General features: G+C 52.9%; 1 protein-coding gene across 2 annotated transcripts; it reads left to right on the plus strand.

Moving 5' to 3' along the window:
• Nucleotides 1-402: 402 nt before the first annotated feature.
• Nucleotides 403-23,314, plus strand: IGFBP5 (insulin like growth factor binding protein 5). 2 transcript variants are annotated; one of them, XM_065930611.1, is made up of 4 exons: nucleotides 403-1,552; nucleotides 15,437-15,666; nucleotides 15,921-16,091; nucleotides 18,680-23,314. In XM_065930611.1, the coding sequence occupies exons 1-4, from the start codon at nucleotides 1,219-1,221 to the stop codon at nucleotides 18,809-18,811; spliced, it is 867 nt and encodes a 288-aa protein (XP_065786683.1). In that variant the 5' UTR covers nucleotides 403-1,218; the 3' UTR covers nucleotides 18,812-23,314. The 2 variants fall into 2 exon arrangements, with proteins under 2 accessions (XP_065786683.1, XP_065786684.1); XM_065930612.1 differs by having other exon boundaries at nucleotides 405-1,552; nucleotides 15,972-16,091.
• The last annotated feature ends 1,993 nt before the right edge of the window (nucleotides 23,315-25,307 follow it).

Consider the following 25,307-nt stretch of genomic DNA (forward strand, 5'->3'; position numbering starts at 1 on the left):
CAGTTGGCTAATAAGAAAATTCTTCTCCCTCTAGCCTGAGCCTTGGCTAGCTAAGGGGTGGGAGGGACAGAGAGGAGTTGCTCCTTATTGTATCCTCTGCGCTGCAAGAACTCTCTTCTCCCCCGCGACCCCCACCTCCTCTCCCACTCTGGGCAGCTCCAGCCCTGTTCCCCGCTCCCCCGCCCCCGTCCCCTCACCACTTTCTTCCATTCTAGGGAGAGGAGGGCGCTGTTCAGGCAGCGAAGGGGAGCCCCCGTGTATCTAGAAGGCCTCTCCCCACCCCCACCCCGTGTGAGTGTACTCCTTGGCATCCTTGCCTGGGTTGGGTGTTGGGGAGCTCAAATTGCAGCTACAAACTGGCTGGCAGCCAGGGGCCGTCTATTTAAAAGCGCCGGCTCAACCGGAGCCCGTAGTCTCTTTGGAAACTTCTGCCGGGGGAAAAAGAGCTAGGAAAGAGCTGCAAAGCGGTGTGGGTTTTTTCCTTTTTTTTTTTCCCCTCCTCTTTACTACCCTCTCCCTCGTTTGCACCTTTCTGCGGGCTTCACGCAGAACCTGCGAATTTCGAAAAGGTGCTAGCAGGTTGGGAGAAAAGAGGTGTTAGGAGATTTGGTGTGTTTTCTTTCCTTTTTTTTTTTTTTTTTAAATTTCTTGATTTCCACATTTTTTCCCCCACCTTCGCGGCTGCAGCCGCCGCCTCTTACCTGTTCCGCAGCAGCCGCGCGCCGCTGGCAGCTGAGGGTTAGAAAGGAGCAGGGTGTACTTTGAGATTTTAAACAAAAATTTTGAAGACGAAATCTATTTTTCTCCCCCCCACGCCCCCAACCACCTCTCCTCCACAACCTCCGAGCCCTTTTTTCCGGTGGTTGTTTGGAGGTGAACCATTTTTGGCTTCCCCGCCGCAATTCTGACCAGGTCAGACTCGTGGGGAGGGGGATTTGTTTCTCCAGCCTCCGATTGCTCTGCGTGCACCGGGCGCGGATCCCTTTCCCCCTACCTGTTGCAAGTCTCTTTATCTTTGCAATTGAGACTTGCTTGCAGGCACTCCAGCCCTCCATCGCTCCCTACATTTTGCAATTGTCCGGGGGAGGGCACCTGCTCTACCTGCCAGAAATTTTTTTCAAAAAAGAGTAACATTGCTCCGCGCACCCTCCTGGCCCCTTTCTCCCTGCACTCTCGCGCTCCTGCCCCGCCCCAGGTAAAGGGGGAGACTCGGAGAAGATGGTGCTCACCGCACTCCTCCTGCTTCTGGCCGCCTGTGCGGGACCGGCCCAGGGTCTGGGCTCCTTCGTGCACTGCGAGCCCTGCGACGAGAAAGCCCTCTCCATGTGCCCCCCTAGCCCCCTGGGCTGCGAGCTGGTCAAGGAGCCGGGCTGCGGCTGCTGCATGACCTGCGCCCTGGCCGAGGGGCAGTCGTGCGGCGTCTACACTGAGCGCTGCGCCCAGGGGCTGCGTTGCCTTCCCCGGCAGGACGAGGAGAAGCCGCTGCACGCCCTGCTGCACGGCCGCGGGGTGTGCCTGAACGAAAAGAGCTACCGCGAGCAAGCCAAGATCGGTGAGCGCGCTCCGTGTGCCACGGGCGGGGTGGGGGGGTGGGGGCACGGGACAGCCTGGCCCCGCGCGCTCTGCCCAGTAAGTGGCTTAGAGCCGGGGTGCTGGCCGGGAGGAGGGCGGGGAGGGTCCCTGCACTTCGGACTCGGAGCCCCAGCCGATCCTGCTACCCCAGGGATCGGTCTAGCCGAGCCTCTCCGGGTTTTCGCTCCTTCTCCTCGTCCCTACCCCCACCTTCTTCGCCCCACCCCTCCCCCCTCGACTAAACGGCGACTCTGAGCTCCTATTTCTTCTCTAGATGCAAATCCTCAGGTACTCAATCTGCAGTCCGAAAGTGTGCATCTTACATGATCAACTCCCTCTCCACCACCCCCATGTACCCAATATGTTGTGGGGTTTGTTTTGTTTTTTTCTAAACTTGAAAAAATATCCTTTTGTTAAAATATTGCTTCAACTGGGGACCTGGCGAGTGAGGCGTTACCGGTTTTCGGTGCTAATTCTACCTTTGTCCCTCCCAGCCCCCTACCCCGCTACCAGTCCCTCCCTGACGTTTCCATTCTCCTACCCCGCCCCCCTACACACGGGCGCACACGCACACTCACGTGCACACACAACACGCGCACGCACGCACCCTTGGTAGCTCTTGCCTTTTGGGCGGGGGCTTTGATGCCCCTCCCACGTGCACACTCATTGCTCTTGACTCGATATGATTGACTGGTCGTCGGTAAAACATACTGAAATGCAAAATACCTCTTTTTCCTCCCAGGAAAGGAAAGGTGACTTTGGGCAAGCTCACGGGCGGCGGGGAGGTGGAGCAAATCGGGGGCGGGGGGAGTGAAGGGAAGGAATAGCGAGGGTGGGCTTGATGTTCCAGGGCTGGGTGTTCCTGAATCGAACTCCTTTCCCCTGCTCCTATTCAGATTTTACCTAGGAAGAAAGGTAGCTATAGGGCTGGGAAACGAGAAGAGATGTGAAATTCAGATACCGCAGCTTCCCCGCCAGTGCTAATCCCCCGCCCTGTCGCGTCGCCCCTCGAGCTCTCAAGCCAGATCACAAGTGGGTGTGGTGTAAAGGGGAGACGGGCCCTGGAAACGCAGAATGCAAAATCAAGGGGGCGGAGACGGAAAAGCCACGCACCAGGCTCCTCCCCTCCACCTCCAAGTAGCCTCGCCCCCGGGTTGCCCCGCCCCCAAATTCTCAGTGCTGGGGTTTAAAAGGTTGACAGAGCTGCCTGCTCAATTGAAACAGTTCGGCTTCCTCTTGGAAAGTTACTTGATCTTAATTTTTTTTTTTAAGTTTAATGACTCATACACAAAAGTCTGGGTTCTGAGCATTGGTCCTCCCCCAAAGCGGTTAAGTCTTGGCTAAATTGTGTTTATTCTGTGCGGTATTTTCTTACTGGGACAATGCCTTTCCCTCCTATCTCCGTCCATTACGAGCACCCCAGCATGAGTTCTCTTAACTGCAAACTACAGACACCCTCATGTAGGAAAGGAGTTCGTCTGCGGTTGAGAAGAGAGACACGAGAGCTTTCGTGGGCTCGACCTGGATTCCCGCAAACCCTGCAGAGGTTTTGTCTGTCCAGCTTTGCAAGAGGTAGCGTTTCTCCAGTTTACGGCCAGCAAAAACGGGAAAGAGGGCAATGTGCAGGCCCCGGAGGCCCCCGGGGACGGTTGGTGAACTTATTTTTATTAAGAGCCAATTTTCAAAGGCGGTCCCGCCCCCCCCACCCCCCCCCACCCCCCCACATCTTGTGAGATGTGGTGTGGAAAAGCTTAGCACCGGCACAGAGGGGGGGAAAGGCATGAATCGATTTCCTGGCTTGGGAGCCAGCGCTCTGGGTAACAATCCGGTCACAGCGAAAGTATGCAAGGTATCGCTTGGCCGCATTCTGGCCCCACTTCTATTTGCCCAGCCGTGTGGTTGGTGTGATGTGGTTGGTGTGGAGGGTGAGCGCGCGCGCAATTGCTGGGAGAGCAAACTGGCGCATCCAACTTTCCAGTTCAATCCCAACCCCTCCCCCTCCCAACACACACACACGAGGGCTTTTGTCCCAAGCAAGATGAGATGCCCTTTAGACTTCTCTGCAGCCCCTTCCTCAGCTCCACCTTCAAAGTGCCTTGAAGCATGGAGCGGCCGCCCTCCCCCTCCCCCCACTCCATCCAAACCCCTCTGAAATACTCCACCTCGCCTAAAGCAGGTGCCTGACCCGCTCCAGTTGCTGGATGGCTGCCCTTGACCGGTAGCTGGAACTGACGCCTTCCTCCCGGACAGATGGGATGGGAGTGGGCCCTCCTGGCTGGAGCTTTTCAGCTTGGGCGGGTCTCCCAAAAGTTGGAGATGGTGCAGCGACAGTACTTAAAGAGAGGAAAAGGAACAGAGGGAGGAGAGTGTCGGCTCCTTTAGCCAAAATTGCTGCTCCCCCATACCCCCACATTCCACCGCCACGCCTCTCTACCGATATCGAGCAGCGTGAACTGGGGTTTGCCCCTTCCGATGTAGATTTAGAGACAGACATAGATGATGTATGTATATATACACATTTAACCAAAAATGTGTATAGAGAGATAGATATAGATTTTTTTCAACAACAAAAAAAGTGCATTTCTAGAATCAGAAATGGGGAGCTAAGGAGAGATGGCTGGCCGCCAAAGCTTGTGGGAGGAAGAGAGCAGGGCCGGCGGGGACTGGTGTTTTGCTAGGCGCGTTGCTGGGCAACGGGAGAGGGAGTCCGCCTGCGAGCGGGTCCTGGGAGCGCTCCGGGCCCTGAATTTTATTTTGGCCAGTTCAGGGGCAGAGAGAGATATAGCAACAGAGGGCAGTGTGTGTGACGGCTGGGGCTATTTATTGGACCAAGCTCAATAAATATGGGTGAGCTGGGTCGAGTCCGGGGAAGGACCGAGCTTTGCTCTGGCATTCTTTGAAGAAGGGGCCTTGTGACTTTACGGGCCCGCATACTTTACCCGGGTCTGGAAGATCTCTCTTGTGCCTTCGAGACGTTAAGTTTTGGATACAGGGAGAAGTGGGTGCTGGGTTTCAGTTCTGTCATTGAGAAATAAGAGAGAGGGGAAGAGCAGAAAATATGCTTCTTGGAAAGAAAGAAAAATTACCTAAATAAAAATGCATTCAGCCTTTGCTTCTTTGAGGGGTTTGGCCATCCATCACTCTGGCTTCCATTCCCAGCCTAATCCAAATGCCCTGTTGAAGTCAAGTTCCAGGTTTAGGTTTATTGGCCAAATTTGTGTCTGGATTGAACAAGATCATGGAAAACTGAAGGAGCCAGATTCCTTTCCCACCCTTATCCCCTCCCTTTGAAACAAGTCTTTGAGAGGCTGGCTGTGCCCAGAGCCAACCAAAATGGGAACTGGGAAGACAAGAAGAGGGCGCCTTTAACGACTTTTCTTGCCTCCCCCCTCCCCTCCCTTCCTCCTCTTTCTGCTGTGTCAGCTCAGACTGGAAGAGCAAGCACAGTTGGCCACAGTGAGGCTTCATTTTCTTTCCACTACTCTTTTTCTCCCCCCTACTTTCTTATCCCTCCCTCCCACCCCACCCCCTTCTCCATCCCCCAACTCCAAGACATCCCCAGGGGGCTTGGCTTTTCAACCAGAGCAGCTGTGGTAGTCCTGGGGCTCAGGGTTGGATTTGAGCAGGCAGGTGGGTTTGCAGCTGCAGAGGGAGGACCGAGCTGACCTAGGAGCCAGGGGTCACCAGAAGGTTACAACAAAGAGCATGGGAGCAGAAATCCCCACAGAAACTTCGGTCCCTTTAAGGCGGGGGCGGGGGGGGGGGGGGGAGCTAGCAGGAAAGGAAGGTGATTTTTGTCTAAAGCTTTTACTTTGTACTTGAGCAATGTATTTAAAACTCTGGGTTATTTAATGTATGGAAAATGAAATTTTGGAGAAGGGACCACCGCACTCCAGGCCCACTGCCTCCAGAAACTGGAAGAACATTGTAAACAGATCAGGTACCTATGAGGTCCCACCAGAAGCAGAAGTGAAAAGGGCAGAGAATGGCTGCCATGACATGGACGCTATCTGGTGGGGTTTTGTTTGCATGTCTGTTTTGCATTTTTACTATAGTGGGTCCAGAAGTTACCATGCCCAGAAACCATCCTTCAGTTGTAACCTGGAAATATGTCTTCCAAAACAGTAAGATTTATTACATATCTGCAAAAATAAATAAGCAAGTAAACAAAAACAGTTCTAAGCTTCCACTCCCCTCTCCCTCTATCCACAAAATTCCCCATTCTTGTTTCCAACTCCAATTCTTTCCATGATTTCTGTTACGATGTCTTTTTCTTCTTCTTTAATATAAATTCAAAGAAGTGACTGGGAATCTGTATCAAAGGTGAAGTAGCCTTTCTTGCCTGGTCACTCAGCTTAGCTAGGTTCGAGTGTCTCTCCAGGAATTACCTGGGTATTGGCCAAAGAATGCTACAGCTGGAAGGAACCTGCCATGATCGCAGCATCTTGGCAGTCAGGCCCTCATTTTACAGATAAGGATGCTGAAGCCCAAAGTACAAGTCACAAGCTTAGAATTAGGTGCAGGGTTAGAGGCAGAGCCAAGGCTAGAACTCAGTCTTAGAATCTTGTTGAGCCTAGTCCTCCTAGTCCTAGTTCTGCCCTCCCTGCCTTTCTTCCTTAAGTCCCTGGGGCTCTGGCCTGGGCCTGGTCTAACCTGCAATGAAGCCTTTGCCAAATATTACCCAATGCTGTCATCTCATAGCAGGAGGGGTGGAGGGGGGGTGCTGTGAAGATGAAATAAGAGCTCAGACCTTGGAGTGCTCCGTTTAAGGAGAAGCAAAGTGGCCCCAAAGTGGAGAAAGCAGTACCCCTTTATTTTCAATCTTGTTCTGTTCCATCCCTTTTTCTGCACAGTCTTGCAGGCAAGGCTGGCTTAGGCGAGTGATTTGGTGAGGGATGGGGGGGCAAGGAGGGTGGAAAGGGGTGTGTTCAGCCCAGACTTCAGGCCCATGTGCCAAACCTCATTTTCTGAATGACAGGGAGCTGTCCTGATGTGGGCAGGCAGGAAGGCCCTCGCTGCCCCTTGGCTGAGCAGCAGGCCACAGTCTCTAAGGAGCCCTCAGCATAGAAGCGGCTGGCTTCCCGTGGTAACCAGCCTCCTCCAGCACAAGCTTCCACAGAGCGGGGCAGCAGGATGTTGAGATCCGAGCTGGGGTGGGGTGAGGTAGGATGAGGGAGGGATTTTCACATCGGAAACAAAGAGAGAAAACCACATGCCACAAAAGTTGGTAAGGGAGAGAGAGAGAGAGAGGATCGACAGGTTTTCTTACACAGTCAGAGCTCTTTTAGGAGAGGAGCGGAAGGCCTCCAGATTATAGCTGGAAGCCTCCAGTTGACCTGAGGAGTTGTTGAGCGCCATCCTCACACACCTTGGAGGCTGTGGCAGCTGCTCCCTTGGGGGATTCCCAAGAAGGAGGCAGATAAGATAAAACTCTCTTCCCAATGGGTTAGACCACCAACGAAGTCCTGGAGGGAGTTCTAAAATAAATGTGCACGCTCAGTCGAATCAGACTCTATGACCATGGACTGTAGCCTGCCAGGCTACTCTGTCCATGGGCTGTCCCAGGCAAGAATACTGGAGTGGTTTCACATTTCCTTCTCCAGGGGATCTTCCCGACCCAGGGATTGAACCAGAATCTCCTGCATCAGCAGGTGGATTTTTTTTTACCACTGACCCATCTGAAGCCCCTTAAAATAAATAGGTAATCTCTCATTTTTTTTTCCTGCTTGGTGGGATCTTCCAGGACCAGGGATCGAACCTGTGTCTCCTGCATTGACAGGCAGACTCTTTACCACTGAGGCACCAGGGAAGCCCCTAGGTTATCTCATTTTTGATCCCCATCCTAAACCATCAGAGACCAGCCCTTCTCCTGCCAAATCCTGAAGCAAGATCCAAATTGAATTTGCACTCAGAATCCAGCCCCATGTGACCTATTCTGACTTGCAGTGATGTTCTATGTGGGGTCCTCCTCATCCTGAACTGTGTAGATTGTACCAGTAAAGCTGTACTGAGCATGCGCCCCAGTCTCCCTGTGCCTCAGGGAGATGCCTGAAGCATCTCATTCCAGACCCTTTAGAGCCGCACTGTCCGACCGAAGTACAATATAAGCCACATGCAGATGTCATTTCAAGCTTTCTAACAGCCACATTTTAAAAACACCTGTGAAGGAAACCTGTCTCCACTCTCTGCTCCTGCTCCAAAAAAGTCAAAAAGGAAAAGAATCTGAGCTTTAATCGCCAAAAAGGACATGCTCTCTTGTTTGACCCCTAGCAAGTCTCCCTTAGGAGGACCTGGCCGGGGTCGGGGGGCGGGGGAGGTTGTCGACGAAAGAGTCCAAACAATCTGCTCCCTGCCGCCCCCTTCTGGTCATGCAGGGCTTTCCAGGGAATTTGGCTAACTGGTGCTGCTCTGAATGGGCCGTGATGAGTCACCAGTGGGAGTGTGGCCAGGTCAGAGAAACGACCCCTCACTTCCTCCCTCTCATTATCTCCCCTTACCCCATTGAAAGGCTGCTCCCCACCTCACTCCTCCATTACCTTCTGGTTTGGGGTGTGCATTATTTTTGCTCAGTGGCTAAGTCGTCTCCGACTCTTTGTGACCCCATGGACTGCAGCATGCCAGGCTTCCCTGGGCGGAGGGGGGCGGGGGGCGCAGGGAATAGGGAACAGATACAGACGTTTTTACTGAGCATGCTCCACCTTCCCCAAGTCTAGAGACCTGGCTGGAGAACTCATGCTGGGTGTTGTGCATAAGTATGTATTTCTCATGTGTAAATTTATCACCAGCTGCTGCCCAGGGATCAAGAAATGTATACCAGAGTCACGGCCCTGCATCCTAGTTGGTCCTCAGGGAGAAAAAGTGAGGAGGCTCCTTTCTTTTACCTAGAGGATGTGTGAGTGGGACCCCAGTCTTTCATTCTGGGAAAGGGTCGCCAACCTGACACTTGCCACATCTACACTGTGAAAGGTGGTAGGTCACCTTTTCTCTCTCCAACTTCAGGGGAGGAGACCTAGTGCCTTAACGCAGCATCAAGGAGTGAGGGACAAACTCCCTTGTGTTCTCTTAAGTGGAAACTGCTTCTCAGAAGCACTTGAGTAAAGTTCCTCTCACTTGGGGCTGGCAACCTAGACTCCCCAGGGACGAGGGTAGAGCCATCACTTCCCAGCAGACCTTTCTGCAGTCCAAGGCGCCTGAGACCTTGTGATCTACAAGCAGACACCTGTCAGCCACGTATCACAGCAACCAGATTTTTAGTTGATGATGCAAACAGGGGAGGTGGGAGGCAACAGAGACCTTACGAAGGCAGAGACCTGTGTGGAGAGTTCACGAGCACGTAACAACTCGTGGAATCCTCATAGCCCTATGAAGAGGGGGCTGTTGTCAACCTCCCCATAAGTCAGATGAGACTAAGGCAAGGAGATGGGAGGAAGCAACTGAGAGAGGGCAAAATCCTGCATCAGGATTTAGTGAAGCACTGTTAGCAGCCCCATCTTCCACTCAAGAAGGGAGACTGGCGGTCAAGGGCTGGTAGTCCAACTCCTGATTCTGTTTATCTGCTTTCCTGTAAGGTGTCTTTATTTCCCTGCTCAGGATAGAGATATTACATACCTATGTCGGTCAGCGTGGCTGTTGCTTTTCCTGGCCTGAAATGGGGAGGAGGCTGTAAAGGAGCTAAGAGGGATAAGTCTATTGCTCTCAAGGTCCAGTCACCGACTCTCTGAATCTGCTCCCCACCTTTGCCATGCACCCCAAGTCAGCAAGACTCCCTCCGCATGTCCATTTGCAACTCCTCCCTACCTGCAACTGGTTCCTTTGGATGACAGTTGTGTGGATTTCTTTTCCTCTTGCAAAGTCCGTGCTCCTTCCCTTTTCAGCCCATAATTCAGGTGAAGAAAGAGCCCAGAACATGCATGTCTGTTACTGACCACAAAGGAAAAGAAAACAATTTTCCAGGAAAGACTGGGGCAAGGGAGGCCCTGGTCAGCGATGTCATGGGCAGGGCTGGGAACGGTGCAGCTCCCCTAGGAGGCTTCACAGCCCTCCCTTGGTCCCTGTCCCTTTTTTTTTTATGCAGAGACACACACAGTGTAATTGAGTCTCTTGGCATCTGCAGCTGGGAAACGGTCAGACTTCAGGAGGCTGAGACATGTCTCACATTTTTTTCAACAGTGAGCAGCTGATCCATCATTTTCCCAGAAGCCTCATGTTGTAGCAAAGAGCAGGAGGCTGCAGGTTGGCTAGGGAACAGGGTAAAGTGGGGAGGAAGCACAGAGCATCCAGCCATCCCCAGGCACGGATCAGGGCCCTCTGATAAGCTGTCCAATGGAACTTTCTGCAGTGAAGAAAGTGTTCTCAGTCATCGCTGTCCAACACGGTAGCCACCAGCCCCATGTGGCTATCGAGCACTTGAAATGTGCCTCAAGCAACTGAGAAGCTGAGTTCGTAATCTGATTTAATATTTACTCTTTTCAACAGACACATGAGGCTGCTGGTTATCGTACTCAACAGCACAGTCTTAGATCAAAGAAGCCCAGTAAATGTAGGGGACCCTACTTCTTCCCGCTCCTGAGGCCCACTTCTCTGCCCCTTGTTCTCTCTGTAGCAAATCCCTGCGTTTAAAGGCAGGTCTGTGGGTGACATGACCCCCCAGGGCATCCACTTAGCTCCAACAGGCTGCAGCTAGCTTTGCACAACTGCCCCTAGACCTACACTTTGTCCCATGAGCCGATTCACGCATCTCTCCATTTCAAGGTTCTTTACTGAAGACCATGTGCTGGAGAGACCAAGATAAATGACAAAGTTCTGCCCTTAAGATGTTGACTGTCTGAATTCCACAGAGGGAGCTAGAATGAGAGCCGGTGGAAACCCAGCTCCCCTTTTCATTCCTGGCAGAGAAATTCTGGGCGAATCCCTCTTGCCTACTGGCAAGAAAAAGAGACTCTTCCTCTCCCAGGTCCAGGTGGCCTGGCAAAGCCCTACATCCTTCCTGCACTGCCAGTTCCAAGTACGCCTCAGCTTCTTCAATTTCCGTAAGCAAAGTCGCAATATCTGATCCACCCATTTTTCTCTAGTTTTGACTATTAAGTCAAGATAGCATGGGAAACGGCTACCAGTCTGGGCCCAGGCTGTTGATGGTGCCAGGGTAGGACCAAGAACCCCAGGGTAGGACGTTCGATTGTAGTTTCAATCATAGGAGCAGGTCTCCGTGGTGAGCTTGGGGAAGGAAGATGCATCGGCACTTGTGCTGTGAGAAGTGCCCCCTGCCCCCACTGGGGATGCGTCTGGGTCCGCAGCGGCCGGGCCTGCACCCACCCACCCTCAACACTCACTGGGGAAATTCTCTGGTGGCCCAGTGGTTAGGACTCAGCATTTTTACTGCCGGGGCATGGGTTCAATCCCTGGTTGGGGAACCAAGATTCCACAAGCCGCACAGCAAAAAAAAAAGTTCACTGACATGAGGATGACACAGTCCTCAAGCAGCTTTTCATGTTGCCAAGGGTGGTGCCTCAGTGGATGTTGTTGTATCAGTATGAGTGGGCAGCATCTTAGGAATGAAGCAGAAACTGAGTTGGCTGCCCTAACATGGCAGGGCTGGGGCCATCAGAGAGCCAGCTGGCAGGACTAGGGGCGGAACAGAGCAGAGAATCAGAACTCAGCCTAAAGATAACTATCAGGCCACTGCGAGAGCCCTTGCTTTCTAAGACACTGAATTAAAGGGTCCTGCTTCCACAGCTTCCCAAAGAAGGGGACAACAGTGAACGCTCTCTGCAGAATCCTTTCAAAAGGACAGCTAGAGATAGGAAGGGAGGTCCTTGATCTGCTTCCCTTCTTTCCCTAATCATTATGCTTGCATTGTTGACTAAAGAAACAACCGGGGTTTACACACTGATGATGGCCTTGTCCTCTCCCCGCCATCCCTGGCCTCACGTAGGTCCTTCCCAGTCTATGCATGTCCATCTTCCTGACGCTAAGTGCATGCTGAGAGGGGAAGACTGGGGTGGTGGTCAGAGAAGTAAAAGAAGGAGACCACAAAAAGTTCCAGATTTTAGAACTGCTTACATTTCCTACAAGGAAGCCTGTTCTGCAGCCATCAGTCTCCTCTGCCACCTACTGGCCATATGCAGGTACTGACCTGCCAGGCGACAGTTCAGAACCTACTGCATTGTTAAGTACCTGAGAGATTGCTATTCATTTGCAGCGCAACTTCGCCAGAAAGTCCTAAATCCTTTTGCAACCCTGACCCATTTTCTTTTGATGAAACAGCTCGGGAGCTGCCAGTCTACTTGTGCCTTCTTGAGTTATCTAAAATTTAAACCCTTCCGAAATTGCAAGCCTATTTATGACTCAGCCACAGAGCAGCTGAGTAGGACTAGCTGGCTCTGGCATCCCAGCTCCAGTCTTACTTTCCAGCCCTTTGATATTCCAGGCTCCTGCCCTGGCTCTGATCCAACTTTCCGCTGTCTCTCTGGAACCTACAGGTGACCACAAGACCCTGATTAGTATCTGATACTTGACTCTCCCACTGCCTAAGTAATAGGTCTCATGGGGTTAAGTGGCGGCACAACCTGGGAGGCACATCAAAACTTTAAGCCTGCCCTTCAGAAGCAGCCAAAGAGACTGCAAACTGGGGAGGGAATCCTGCCTTAGTGAAGCCAGGGGAAGGAGAGAGGGTTTGCAAAAGTGTCTGGAGTTCCTTGGAGAATGGCAACCCACTCCAGTATCCTTGCCTGGAGAATCCCCATGGACAGAGGAGCCTGGTGGGCCACAGTCCGTGGGATCAAAAAGAGTCAGACATGACTGAGCGACTAACACAGAGAAGGTACAAGAATCCACCAAAGAAGGTACAAGAATATCGTTCCCCAGTATTGTCCTTGCTTAGGACACCTTCACAGGAAAGACCAAGAGAGGTCTAAGTAAATTGCCCCAAGGTTTCTGGAACCACTGTGAACAGCCCATGCTCCTCCCAGGAATGGTGACTCCAGGTTAAGGGCAGCCCACAGCACTTCTCGAAGATCCTAAAATATGAAGAGTCTTGAAAAGAGCTGCCGATGGCAGGGTGGGGAGTGGGGGGCATGAGCCAATGTACTTGCACGACCACCAAAGCCAGAGACAGAAGCTCCGTAAGAGAAGGTGCAACGGCATCTGGAGGATGACGCCCTCTGACCAAAGGGACACAATAGGTGGCCAGAGGACAGGGAGTGGCACCCTCAGCCCAGATGTCTTTAAGAACTAGAACGAGGACCACTGGGATGGACGCATGTGCTTGTGGCCCCAGATGAAAGCTCTCCCTTCTTCCACGCACTGGTCAGCACCCGGCTGTCTGGCCCTACTTCCCCTCCCTTCATCTGGTTACAAGCTTGACTGGGGAAGGGGGTGGCCGTGCACCCCCACAATGCTCCCAACCTTTCAGCGGCAACCACCTCTTGCCACCTCCCCTGCTGCACCACTCAGGTGACAGTCAGAATGCTTGGTGATGTCCAGGGAGGCTGAGTCAGGTCAGGTCACTCAGTAAGATGGGACCAGGCCATGGTCAGCTTTTCCTCTCCTCAACCAACTTCTTCCAGATCTGAGTCTCAGGTTTTGGCCTGAGTTACTAGATAACAGAGCCCTAATCTTTCACTTTGTACAGAGTCCCCCAAATCGGCTTGTTCCGCCCTGCCTCCTACCCCCATCGCGGCTCATCCCACAACCAAGAAAAGCTGGTTTATGTCACAAAGCTGGTTTATGGTCAGCTAATCCCCAGAAGGCTCCACTCCACGGACTCAGTACATCGCCGTGTCGGTTCATCATCCCAGTGGGTTTTGATAAACTAGAGGCAGAGCCCGGGGCAGGACGTGGTGGGAGGAGGGAGTGAAAGGCCAGAAGGGGTCAGAGACCCTGGTGCTGGGTTCCCTTCGGGGAGAGCCTGCCCACTCTCTTGCCATGTGCCTCCTCCCACCTTCTTCTCCAGAAACTACTTCCCTTCCTCTCCTGTGGATAAATACCCAGATCAGCTAACCACTCAGAACACTGCACACCTCTGGAGGCTTCTTTAGGGCAGGGAGCTTCCCTAAAGGGGATTAAACGCTGGACACCCATTCAATTAAATCCAACAAACCCTGAGCCAAGAGACAAACGGGTGCTTGGGTGCTTTCTGCCACCTGCCATCCTGACCAGGTGAGGCCGGGTCTCCAAATGCCTCCCTCAACACACACCTGGAACTTCCCCTGGGCTGAGAACTCCTGCCCTGGAGGTATGCAACTGTCCTCTCACCAAACTACCCCCTCTCCACACCTCTTCTCACCTCCTGGAGAACCCAGTGAGAGGAGGATTTCCCTTCATCCTTGGTGGCTCAAATGGTAAAGAACCTGCCTACAATGCAGGAGACTGGGGTTCCATCCCTGGGTCGGGAAGATCCCCTGGAGAAGAGAATGGCTGCCCACTCCAGTATCCTTGCCTGGAGAATCCCATGGACAGAGGCGCCTGGCGGGCTATAGTCCATGGGGATCACAAAGAGTAACTAACACTTTCACTTTCCAGGGCCACCCCAAAGCCCTATTTTCTTTTTCCAGAACTGAAAAAGAAAAGAGAGCAGGGAAGACAGGACTCCCTGCCCCTGGCCATCCTGCCCTGCACCTGCTCTGGCCCTGGGCATCCTGGCCATGCCCTGCCCACCTGGGAAGAGCAGTCCGGTCCGGTGGGGTCAGGGGGCTGAGAGGAGGGGCCCAGGGGAGGGTGCCTCTGAGAGGAGAATTTCATGGAAATCTGTGGACCAAGAAAAGGCCAAAGGCTGGGGGGTGGGGTTGGAATTAAAAGATCGACAAATAAATGAACAAAGTCCTAGTTCTTTAAAGGTCATAAGTCAGCTAAGTATAGACTGTCACCAAGTCACTGCTATATATAACCACTCCAGCCCCAGCCAGCTGTCTGCCACTCTTGGCCGGGAGCTGTTATGCCCCAGGGCACAGAGCACAGAGCCAGCTCTGAGCAGGGAGCAAGGCCTCAGGCTTCCATGCCCCCCACCTCCACCAGCCTGCACTGATCCCCTCCGGATCCCACATTTCTGGCTTTCCCAGGTCCCTTCCTCCTGTTCCTCCTATGATTCCCCCCTACCCTGCTAGTCCAGACACCCCAGGGCCCTCCTGCCCTCGGTTCCCCAAATGCAGATGTATCTCAACTCCAGCAATTCCAAAAGCAGTAAGATCTCACTAGAGGATGGACTTGGCCTCTTGTCCAGGCCCTGGCAATCCCTTTCCTCCGACAGCCTTGACCGCCAGATGGTGTTCTTACACCTCAGCCCCGCCTCTAGCCACTTCCCCATCTATTCAGCCAGATCCCCCCCACCACCACCACCAGACAGGGCCTTCCCTGGTGGCTCAGGTGGTTAAGAATCTATCCGCAAGGCAAGACACTTGGGTCCAATCCTAGGTTGGAAAGATCCCCTGGAGAAGGGAATGGCTACACACTCCAGTAGTCTTGTCTGGAAAATTCCGTGAACAGAGGAACCTGGCAGGCTACAATCCCTGGGGTCACAAAGAGTTGGACAGGACTGAGCAACTCCCACTTCCATTTCCACTTCCCAGCAAACAAGTCCCTTCCCTGCCCCCAGAGTGCCCTCCTCCTGCGTCACTTCCCTCCTTGTATCAGCTTGACTTTTCCAGCACTTTCCTGCTCCAAGAAGTCACCCTAGGTCTGCTCCTCTGGACTTCCCACCACTCGCAGGCGTGTTGGCTCCTGTCCTGATGCTCATTCCCCTTTCCCCAGTTTGGGCAGCCCCATGGGGATGCAGAGAGCCCATCTCCTCGCTCCAAAGCTTGGAGCTCTGGGCTCCGCACGGCTGGCTCTCAGTTGGCAGAAGCTAATCCTCCACCGCTTTTCCCCGCAGAGAGAGACTCCCGTGAGCATGAGGAGCCCACCACCTCCGAAATGGCGGAGGAGACCTACTCACCCAAGATCTTCCGGCCCAAGCACACCCGCATCTCCGAGCTGAAGGCCGAGGCTGTGAAGAAGGACCGCAGAAAGAAGCTGACCCAGTCCAAGTTCGTGGGGGGAGCTGAGAACACCGCCCATCCCCGGGTCATCTCGGCGCCCGAGATGAGACAGGAATCTGAGCAGGTGAGGCTCAAGGACCCTCTCTCCATCTCCATCTATATCCGCACCCTCGGTCTCTGCCACCCGCAGCTTTTAACCTGCCCCTCCCCACCCCCGCTATCTAAATGAGCATGCATGGTAGCACTTGATATACCCAGGGGTCATGGCACGGGAGGCAGAGGAAGACCTCGGGTAGCACCTAATCTCGACCAAAGGTGGTGAGTTTCCGTGCAGACCCTTGACCCACACACCTCGGCCACTGCATTCCGCACGTCTAGGTGACTCCCTGGGGCCTGGCCACGCCTCTCACGCCTCCGATCCGCACACAGGGTCCCTGCCGACGGCACATGGAGGCTTCCCTGCAGGAGCTCAAGGCCAGCCCGCGGATGGTGCCCCGCGCCGTGTACCTGCCCAACTGCGACCGCAAAGGGTTCTACAAGAGAAAGCAGGTACGTGAAGCCCTTTCTCTACAAGAGAAAGCAGGTACATCCAGTGTCGCCAGCTCCACTTACTGAAGAGACTGTACCCCTGAAACTAACACAGCATTGTAGACCGACTCGACTCCAGTAAACCTTAAAAAAAGAAAGAAGGAAAGCAGGCATGCCCCATCCCGTTTCCCATGTTCAGGGCATGCACTATAAGTCGCTTCAGCCGTGTCCCACTCTATGCAACCCTGTGGACCCCATGCCTGCCAGGGTCCTCAGTCCATGCGATTCTCCAGGCAAGAATACTGGAGTGGGTTGCCATGCCCTCCTCCACGATGGAACCTGAGTCTCTTAGGTCTTCTCATCTAACCCTGGCCGGGTAGGGGTAAAGAATCCACCTGCCACTGAAGGAAACACACATTCGATCCCTGGGTCAGGAAGATCCCCTAAAGAAAAAAATAGCATCCCACTCCTTTACCACTAACGCCACCAAATCTCCACCTCTAAGTGCTTGGATTTCTGTCATTAACAACACTGTGTCCCAAAACACCAGTATCCTTGCTCCAACCACAATCACGACTGACCCCATTCCCGCCTACACTGTAATCTACTCATGTTTTAATGATTCACCATAGGTACATGAGTTCATCTGAAAGGAAACTTTCTATCACTGTGTCACATCCCATGTTGTCCGTGTTGTTTTCTGGTACACATGCATAAATATATGGGGCTTCCCAGGTGGTGCTAGTAAAGAGCCCACCTGCAAATGCCGGAGACGCAAGAGACGTGGGTTGGATCCCCAGGTCAGGAAGATCCCCTGGAGGAGAGTGTGGCAACCTACTACAGTATTCTTGCCTGGAGAATCCCATGGACAGAGGAGCCTGACAGGCTACAGTCCATGGGGTCACAAAGAGTCAGACAAGACTGAAGCGACCTAGCATGCACACACACATGACTCTCAAATGTATTTTTACCATGTACCTCCTGAAATCATTTCGTGACCCATTCACAGCCAGGCTACCCTTTGTTAACCGGTCATGTAAGCTTGTTAAGGAGTACACATGAGGGCATCAGCATCACACGGATTGCTGGGTCCCACTCCAGAGCTTCTGATCGGTAGGTCTGGGGTGGACTCTGAGAACTTGCGTTTCCAACAAGTTCCCTCCCAGGTGACTCAGATGCTCCATAAGGGCACCCCTCATCTAAGTTCCCTTAGATGGTAGCATGGGGTACAGAATCCGCCTGCCACTGCAGGAGACACGGGTTCAATCCCTGGGTCAGGAAGTTCCCCTAAAGAAAGAAATGGCAGCCCACTCCAGTGTTCTTGCCTGGGAAATCCCATGGACAGTGCAGCCTTATGGGCTACAGTCCATGGGGTCACAAAGAGTCGGACACGACGTAGTGACTAAACAACCACAACATCTAAGCTAGGGCTCAAGAGCCGGGCAACTTTGGGGGAGTCCTTGGGGGTCCTGCTTACTAGCTGTGTCTTCTCACCCCGGTCGGTTAATGTCTCCGGCGATAGTTTCTCGTGTAAAGTGGAGAATAATTGTACCTATTGTTCTCACATGATTATGAGGAATAATGAACTCATCTTTGTAAAGCCCTTAGAACAGTATCTACAGTATAGTTAAGTGTTAAGTGGTGTCTTATATATGGTACAGCTATACAAGTGATGCCTTTTATTAGTATTACTATTATTTAATGGGCTTCCCTCGTAACTCAGTCAGTAAAGAAAGTGAAAGTGATAATCGCTCAGTTGTGTCTGACTCTTTGCAACCCCAGGGACTATACAGTCCATGGAATTCTCCAGGCCAGAATACTGGAGTGGGTAGTCTTTTCCTTCTCCAAGGGATCTTCCCAACCCAGGGATCGAACCCAGGTCTCCCTCATTGCAGGCAGATTCTTTACCAGCTGAACTCCAAGGGAAACCAGATACGTGGGTGAAGAATCTGCCTGTAGTGCAGGAGATCCCCTGGTCAGGAAGATCGATTCCTAGGTCAGGAAGATCCCCTGGAGAAGGAAATGGCATTCCACTCCAGTATTCTTGCCTGGAGAATCCCATAGACAGAGGAGCAAGAGTTGGACACAACTTAATGACTCAACCACCACCACGTTATTTAATAATTTAATTTATCATCCTTATCATCATCATCATCAGGTTATGTTGCTCTCTGGAGAATACCAAGTTGGAGATAAAAACCAACTTGTTTTGGGTGACATAAGACAAAGTTGAAAGAGCTAGCCAAGCACAGACTGCCTAAATGAGTACCTTTCCTGGGTTGTCCCATACAATGTGGACACCAGAACCCCAAGGGTTGGGTGTTGATATTGTTCAGTTGCTAAGTCATGTCCAACTCTTTGGGACCCCATGGACTGCAGCATGCCGGGCTCCCTGTCCTTCACCATCTCCCAGAGTCTGTTGGGAGATGGTGAACTCCCAACACCATCTCAAGGGTGAACTCAAGGTCATGTCCATTGAGTTGGTGGTACAGTCCCCTCAACTCTTTGGGGATGAGAGTCTGTCTTGGGGCAGGGAATGCAAAGGGTTAGGAAGGAGCAGAGCCTCAGGGGACAGCCATGCTCACTGCCTGTCCCTCTCACCACCCCAGTGCAAACCTTCCCGTGGCCGCAAGCGTGGCATCTGCTGGTGCGTGGACAAGTACGGGATGAAGCTGCCAGGCGTGGAGTACGTGGACGGGGACTTTCAGTGCCACACTTTCGACAGCAGCAATGTTGAGTGATGCGTCCCCTCCCCGTCTTTCCCTCACCCCATCCCACCCCCAGCCCCGACTCCAGCCAGCGCCTCCCTCCACCCCAGGACGCCACTCATTTCATCTCATGTAAGGGAAAAAAAAAATACATATATCTATCTATTTGAGGAAACTGAGGACCTCGGAATCTCTGGCAAGGTCGCAACTTTAAAAACGGCAACAACAGAGATGTGAAAAGCTAAGGAGACCACCCCCCCTTTTAAAAAAAGGTTTTCTTTTTGAGGCAAGTTGAATGAACAAGAGGGCAAGAGAGGAAGAACAAGAGAAAGAGAAGGGAGGAAAGCAGACGTGGGTAAGAGAGAGGAGGATGAGTAGTCACGAGGAGGAGAAGCAGAGCATGGGCCAGAAGCATCCATCTTTACGTCCAGCCCTGGCCCGAGTTGGGCAGCCATCGGGGCAGGAGTAGCGGCAGCCCTAGGTGTGGCCTTTGATGCCACACTTGGACTTTGCCCAGTTTGGATGGGTCGCAGGGGGAGAAAGTAAAAGACAACAGGGGTCAGTGCCTCTCCTGGATCAATCTCCTCCTGCAGCCAGCAGCTCGCACGGCTCAAACCCTGTCCTTCCTCTCCTCACACCCCGGCACTGTGTTCTCTCTCCCTCCAATTTACAAAGATGAAAATGCATTCCATCCTTCTCGACACAAGGCAGATTCACAACTGAGTGATACTCCATGGTAGGTGTTCCTAAAGCGGATCCATGAATATGAAGTGTGTGTGCATATTTCACTCCCCATGCAGACTCTGAGAAATCAGTCCACACCCCGATAGTGGGAAGACATGTGCTTCCTGGGTGGCTGAAACTCAGCACGGAGTGAAGCCTGTGGTTTCAGTCCTTCATTGCATCCAACTCACAGCTAGCACAGCCTTCGTGGGGGAGGATAGGCTGAGAAAAAAGTGGGCTTGTATTTATCTACAAGGCTCCATATAGTCATATATAGGCATATAAGTCTATTTTCTTTCTTTTTTTTTTACCCTTTTCTTCCTTCCTTTCTGTCAAGGTTTGCATTAACTTTTCCAAGTAGTTCCTCTGGGGGCATTGAAGAGCGTCCTTATTCTGGGGAAACCAAGAAAACCCATATTCTTCTAACACAACCCATAAACCAGCTTTGCCTGCCTCCCATGAGCAGCAGCAAACTCAGCCCTCTGTGGGACACGGTGTTGGATTTTTTTTCATGATTTCCCATGTGCACATGTGTTCATGTACCACCAAGCCAGGTCGGTGAGCACAGCCAGTAGCGTGCCCACCAAGCTCCCCAGGACGTCACATTCACCTTTAGACCCTTGGGAAGTTACTGTCTCTGGATCCTACACCCAGAGAACTCAATTGGTCCAAGTTCAACCCCCTGGTCCTGCCCAGCATTTTCATTTCATCTGGACAAAGCCTGCATTTGGAAAGCCTCCCTCAGCCTTCATGCTGGCAGAGCAGGAGAGAGACTGACATGAGAGATGGCAAAAGAGGGAGATGGAGGTGAAAAGTGTAAATACGGGGAAACCATAAAAGTGATTGTTCAGGCCAGCGTAGATGGAGTGAAGGGCAGAGAGCTGAAGAGACAGAGGGCTGACGGCCCCGTCCTAGCTTTGGAGCAAAGCAAAAAGGAGAGGGGACAAAGCCAGGAGACTCTTCCCTGGGTCCCCATCTGATAAGCCCTCTGGGATTTAAGAAGAAGGAGAGAGGTTTAAGAAGAAGAAAAGGAAACAGGTTGTATGAGAAAAATGAGTTTAACCCAGCCCTGTGAGCCAGAGAAGGTGAGGAACTTTCGGTGGGTTCTAGATCGTAGGAGCTGGACAAGAACAAGGATAAGCAGAGACCAACTGTGGTTTGGAAGGGAAAAGTCTACGAGCTCACCTGCCTGCCTTCACCCTGCAGTAAGGGACGGAGGCTAGAGAGGCTTTCAAGCCCTTGGTCCACCCTGGCCCATTCCAGCTTCCTTCCTGGGGTGGGAGATGGCAGAAAGGCGCAGGACAAGCAGTGAATGGATGCTTTGGGGCAGCCAAGATTCTGAACCAAGAAAACTCCCACCCTCCGCTGACTCCCCCCACCCCCACAACAAACGGGCAGCTCTGAGGATGGAGAACTCTGGCCAGGAGATGGGGCTTGGACACAGCAAAGGAGAGCCTCTCTCGCTGTGAATGCAGCTCACACCACTCTTCCCGATTACATGACACCGTGGAGACTACTCCAGCATCCAACTCGGGGACAGTGCAGAGGGGCAGCTAAGGAGCAGACACTTTAGCTGGTGGCAAGCCTACAGTTCTGGGATTCGCTAGGGGAGTGTCCCCGGCTCCCTCAGAGTGGACGGTCGGCTGGGATGAGAGAGGCATCGATCTTCATTGGACAAAGGGCCTGATGGGGATGGCAGCTGTGAGGACTTCCTTGACCTGCTGTGTGTCCACGTGGCCCCTCCCTGCGCCACTGTCCCCAAACCCCCGACCCACACTTCAGCGTCTTAGGCCAGTATCGTCAGCCTTTCCCACTTCACCCTTCTCTCCGCCCATTCTTTCTCTGGATCTTGAGCAGTCGTCTGAACTGGGATTGCCACGTGGATACTGGGGTGCCATTCCCCCTAAGAAAAGACTGAGCCAGGAATTTGCAGACCCCACCCCACCACCTCCCCCCAAGGCCTGGACCCAGTTCCTGGTTCCTGAAAGGGGGCCGTCTTTTCCTCCCGCTGTTTCCTGGACTTTGAAGGGGCCTCGGCTCCTTCCATGGGCTCTTTGCAGTCAGCCACAAGATGTGGGGTTGGGGCCTGCTTTAACGCCACCCGTCTTCAGATCTGCAGGGCTGACGCTGACAACCCCAAATCTGTGAGTCTCTGTCTAGTGCTTGCAGAGGGGGCGGGGAGACTGGTCGGCTGGCCACTCCCTAGAGGATGCTGGACCTTCAGACAAAGCCCAGGGTGGGAGTCCCGGGGGAGGGAATCACTGAGGAAAGTGAGGCCTCTCTGGGCAGTGTGGTGAGCAGGCAGGTATGGCGAGCTGCCAGCTCTGAAGTTCCAAGCAGGGACCTTCTTGACCCCAGGTTGCCTGTTGCCCACCGTCTGCCCACTCAGAGGCCTCAGGCTCCAGGTTCTCCGTGGCCTCAAATCTAGACATTGATCCGCAGCGCCAACAGGAGGTCTCGTCCCATCTCCCTTTGACTCAGGCCTCACTCTAGCAGAGGAGACCTGTCTCCACCACAACTGCCAGGTGACTGAGGGGGTCCGAGCTAGGACTGAGCCCCTGCCCCAGCTCAACCCGGGGAAAGCCGGCGGTCTGGGACAGAAGAGACTTGGAAGTTTCTCAGACAGCCAGGCCTGGAGAGACAGGCCTGGAGACATTCAGCCCCAACTCGGGGGATGACAGGAGGCCCTGCGTGGCCCCACCTCCTGTCCCCTCACCCATTTTCCCATCACCACCTCTGTGGTCTCCATGGTAACCCAGTGGGGCCAGCCTCCCGGGGGGGAAGCGGGCCTGGACCACCGCTCTCCCATCATGCGGCCATGAAGCCCCCCTCTCTATGTGGGGCAATGCCCCACATGCATCCGCTCAGTCCCCACAAGGGCTCCAGCTCAGATGAGAATTACAGAGAGGAGCGGGCCAAGGAGAAGCAACGCCCCGGTCTTGGAGAAGACACAGTTGGCTTCCAAGATTAAGGAGGCTGTATTTTGAGAGGTGGTTGTGCTGGGCGTTGTACTGTCTTTGTTTTTTAAAACCACTAAAGTGCAAGACTTATTTTGCACTTTTCTCTACTTTTTTTTTCTCATAGGTTTTTGGTGTCTTTTTTAAGCATCCTTTCTTGGTTCCCTAATGGAGTATGTAGTTTAGCTATTTCCACAGACTCTGGCCTCCTCTCTTTAACTTTTTTTGGATGGAGGAAAGGGGAGGTGGGGGGGTCAGCCACTCTGCACCCATTCACCCCACCTCTCTGGTCCCCGGCCACCAGCCTGAGTCCCGGACCGTCCACCACCACCACCACCATCACCATCACACAGTAGCCCACAAGGATAGACAGTTGTCAGACAAGATTCCTTCAGATTCCGAGTTGCCTACCGGTTTGTTTGTTTGTTTTTTAGACAGCAATAATCACAGCACATATTACTGTAGTTCTTTATAGTTTGACATACATACATACCATAGTGTTATTCTTCTCTTTTTTTGTTTTGACTTTCCTGTTTTTAAATAAATGCTCATAATCTTTACTGGTGAAAAGGATGAAAAATTAACCAGCAAACAAAACCTGTTTGTGGAATAAAAAAAAAAAAACGAAAAAGTGGGGGGAAAAAAATCGCCTGAATGTGGAAGAGCTCGCCTCCTATTTCGTGTTTTGTACCTAAGGAAATAAAACAAAACAAAAAACCCCTGAGGATCTCACGTTTTATTAAAAGAAGTGAAGATTGCTGTATGCTATTTATTCAACTTATAATTTATGTTACTCCTTGATCTTTGTCTTTTATCGTGACAAAGCATTTATTTAATAAAGTTATGCATTCAGTTAGCCTGCCTCAGCTTCCTCCTCGGGCCCAGGGAAGGTAGGTGAAGGGAGACAGAACAAGGGGAAGAAGGGACCAGTGGAGGCAGGACTAGGGCCTGCGCCCTCCAGAGGGACCCCCGGGACCCACCCTCCCACCCGGCACTCTGGTGCCCCCTTCTCTAGCTCTTCAAAACCTTTTCAGTGAGGATACATAGCACTTAAGAGGGCCAGTGGTCCTGCAGAGTCAGCTGCTATTACCCCTAGGACTATTACCATCATTACCATGTAAGCTTCACTCCTGCTGCTAAAGAAAGTCATATTATTTATTTATTGGCTTCGCTGGGTATTTGTTACAGCGCAAAGGCTTTCTCAAAGTTTCTCTAGTGGTGGCCCTCTGCCACATGGGATCTTAGTTTCTGGACCAGGGATCAAACCCCAGACTCCTGCATCGAAAGATAGATTTTTAACCACTGGACTGCCAGGGAGGTCCCTAAAGAAAAGTGATCTTAATTGACTCTCAGGTAGGACTTTAAGGAAGTCATTGCTAGAATGTTCCTCGCAAGATCTTAACTCCTGGGAACCTCTGGTCGAGGTGAATCCTACCTCCGGCTTCTGCCCAGCTCCCTGCTGCCGTTTCCACCCGGTGAAGAGGAACGTTATGAAATGGCTAACCCTCCATCGACGTAAAGTGCACAGTTCCTACTTCTGGCCCTCCCTTCCTCTGGCCCCTTCTCCTCTCAGGCTCTTCTCCGCATCTCCATGTCCCCCCTTCATCTGTGAGTCCAGAGTAGGCACCGCCCTTGGTGTACCCTGACTGCCCCCAACCAGGGTCTCCGTCTGTGGGCACAGCAGGGAAATGAAGCTGCAGGCATCTCCACTCAGCCGAGCCCGGACCTGGTACCCTGCCCCGTCCGGTCACATGGCAAGCAGGGTCATTGATGGTGCCCCTGCCTGGTGAGGAGCTGGTCTGTTGCCGGGCACACGGGCTCCTGAAGCACAGATGAAGCTCTCTCCCCTGAGACTGCCCAAGCCCGTGCACAACTTTGCAAACATACAGCCATTCAGCCGCACCCAACAGTGACGGAAGAGTTGGAGGGTGGGACAGCGGTGCTGGGAGGTCCCGCTTTCCTCTGCAGGGGTGCTGATGAGCTGGGGTGGGGGCAGAACGAGCAGCGTGCGGGAAGGCCATGCTGGTCCAAGTCCGGCCACAGCACACCTGTGGCCCGGGGCCTGTCTCCTGGCCCCTCTGTCGGCAGCTGCTCACCCACATGCTCCCTTGGGGTGGGGGGCAGTGAGCTAGGATTCTTGGCCCCTTTGTTCCTCCTTCAAGGCTTGTCCCAACCCCGGACCCACTCCACCATGCCCCCTGCCCCTACAACCCTCACCAACCAACACCCTGTTCACCTCCCCACGTCATCAGGAGATCTGGCTCCAGGCTGCTCTGCCCTTCAGCCTGCTCCTCCTTGCACAGTTCATCACTGAGACCCACAGTGCCTTGCTGACCATTCATTCATCTGGGGGCCTTGTGATCTGGACCCGGCAGGGGCCTGGGGTCTGCTCCGTCCCACATTCACCCTCAGGTGTGGGGGCTGATCGGAGACCACACTCTGTTAGCGAAAGTGGTAGTCCCTCCATTGTGTCCAACTCTTTGAGACCCCATGGACTGTAGCCTGCCAGGCTCCTCTGTCCATGAAATTCTCCAGGCAAGACTACTAGAGTGGGTTGTCATTCCCTTCTTCAGGGGATCTTCCCAACCCAAGGATCAAACCTGGGTCTCTTGCATTGCAGGTGGTTTCTTTGACATGAGAGAAGCCACACTCTGTTCCACACTCTATTAGAAATGTTCTCAACTCCACTGCAGTCCTCCATCCACTGCAGCCACTCTCTGAGCCTGGGTTCTCTCAGGGGTTCCACACGGAAAGTCTGAAGATGCTACTTTCCCATTCCAAGCCCAGCTAGCTCTTCAGTGAGAGAAATGAGGTGAGAGGGCTGCAGTGTCATCGTTTTACTCCGTGGA

Source organism: Muntiacus reevesi, chromosome 3, assembly GCF_963930625.1.
Source record: "Muntiacus reevesi chromosome 3, mMunRee1.1, whole genome shotgun sequence".
In the NCBI taxonomy this organism is placed as follows: Eukaryota; Metazoa; Chordata; class Mammalia; order Artiodactyla; family Cervidae; genus Muntiacus; species Muntiacus reevesi.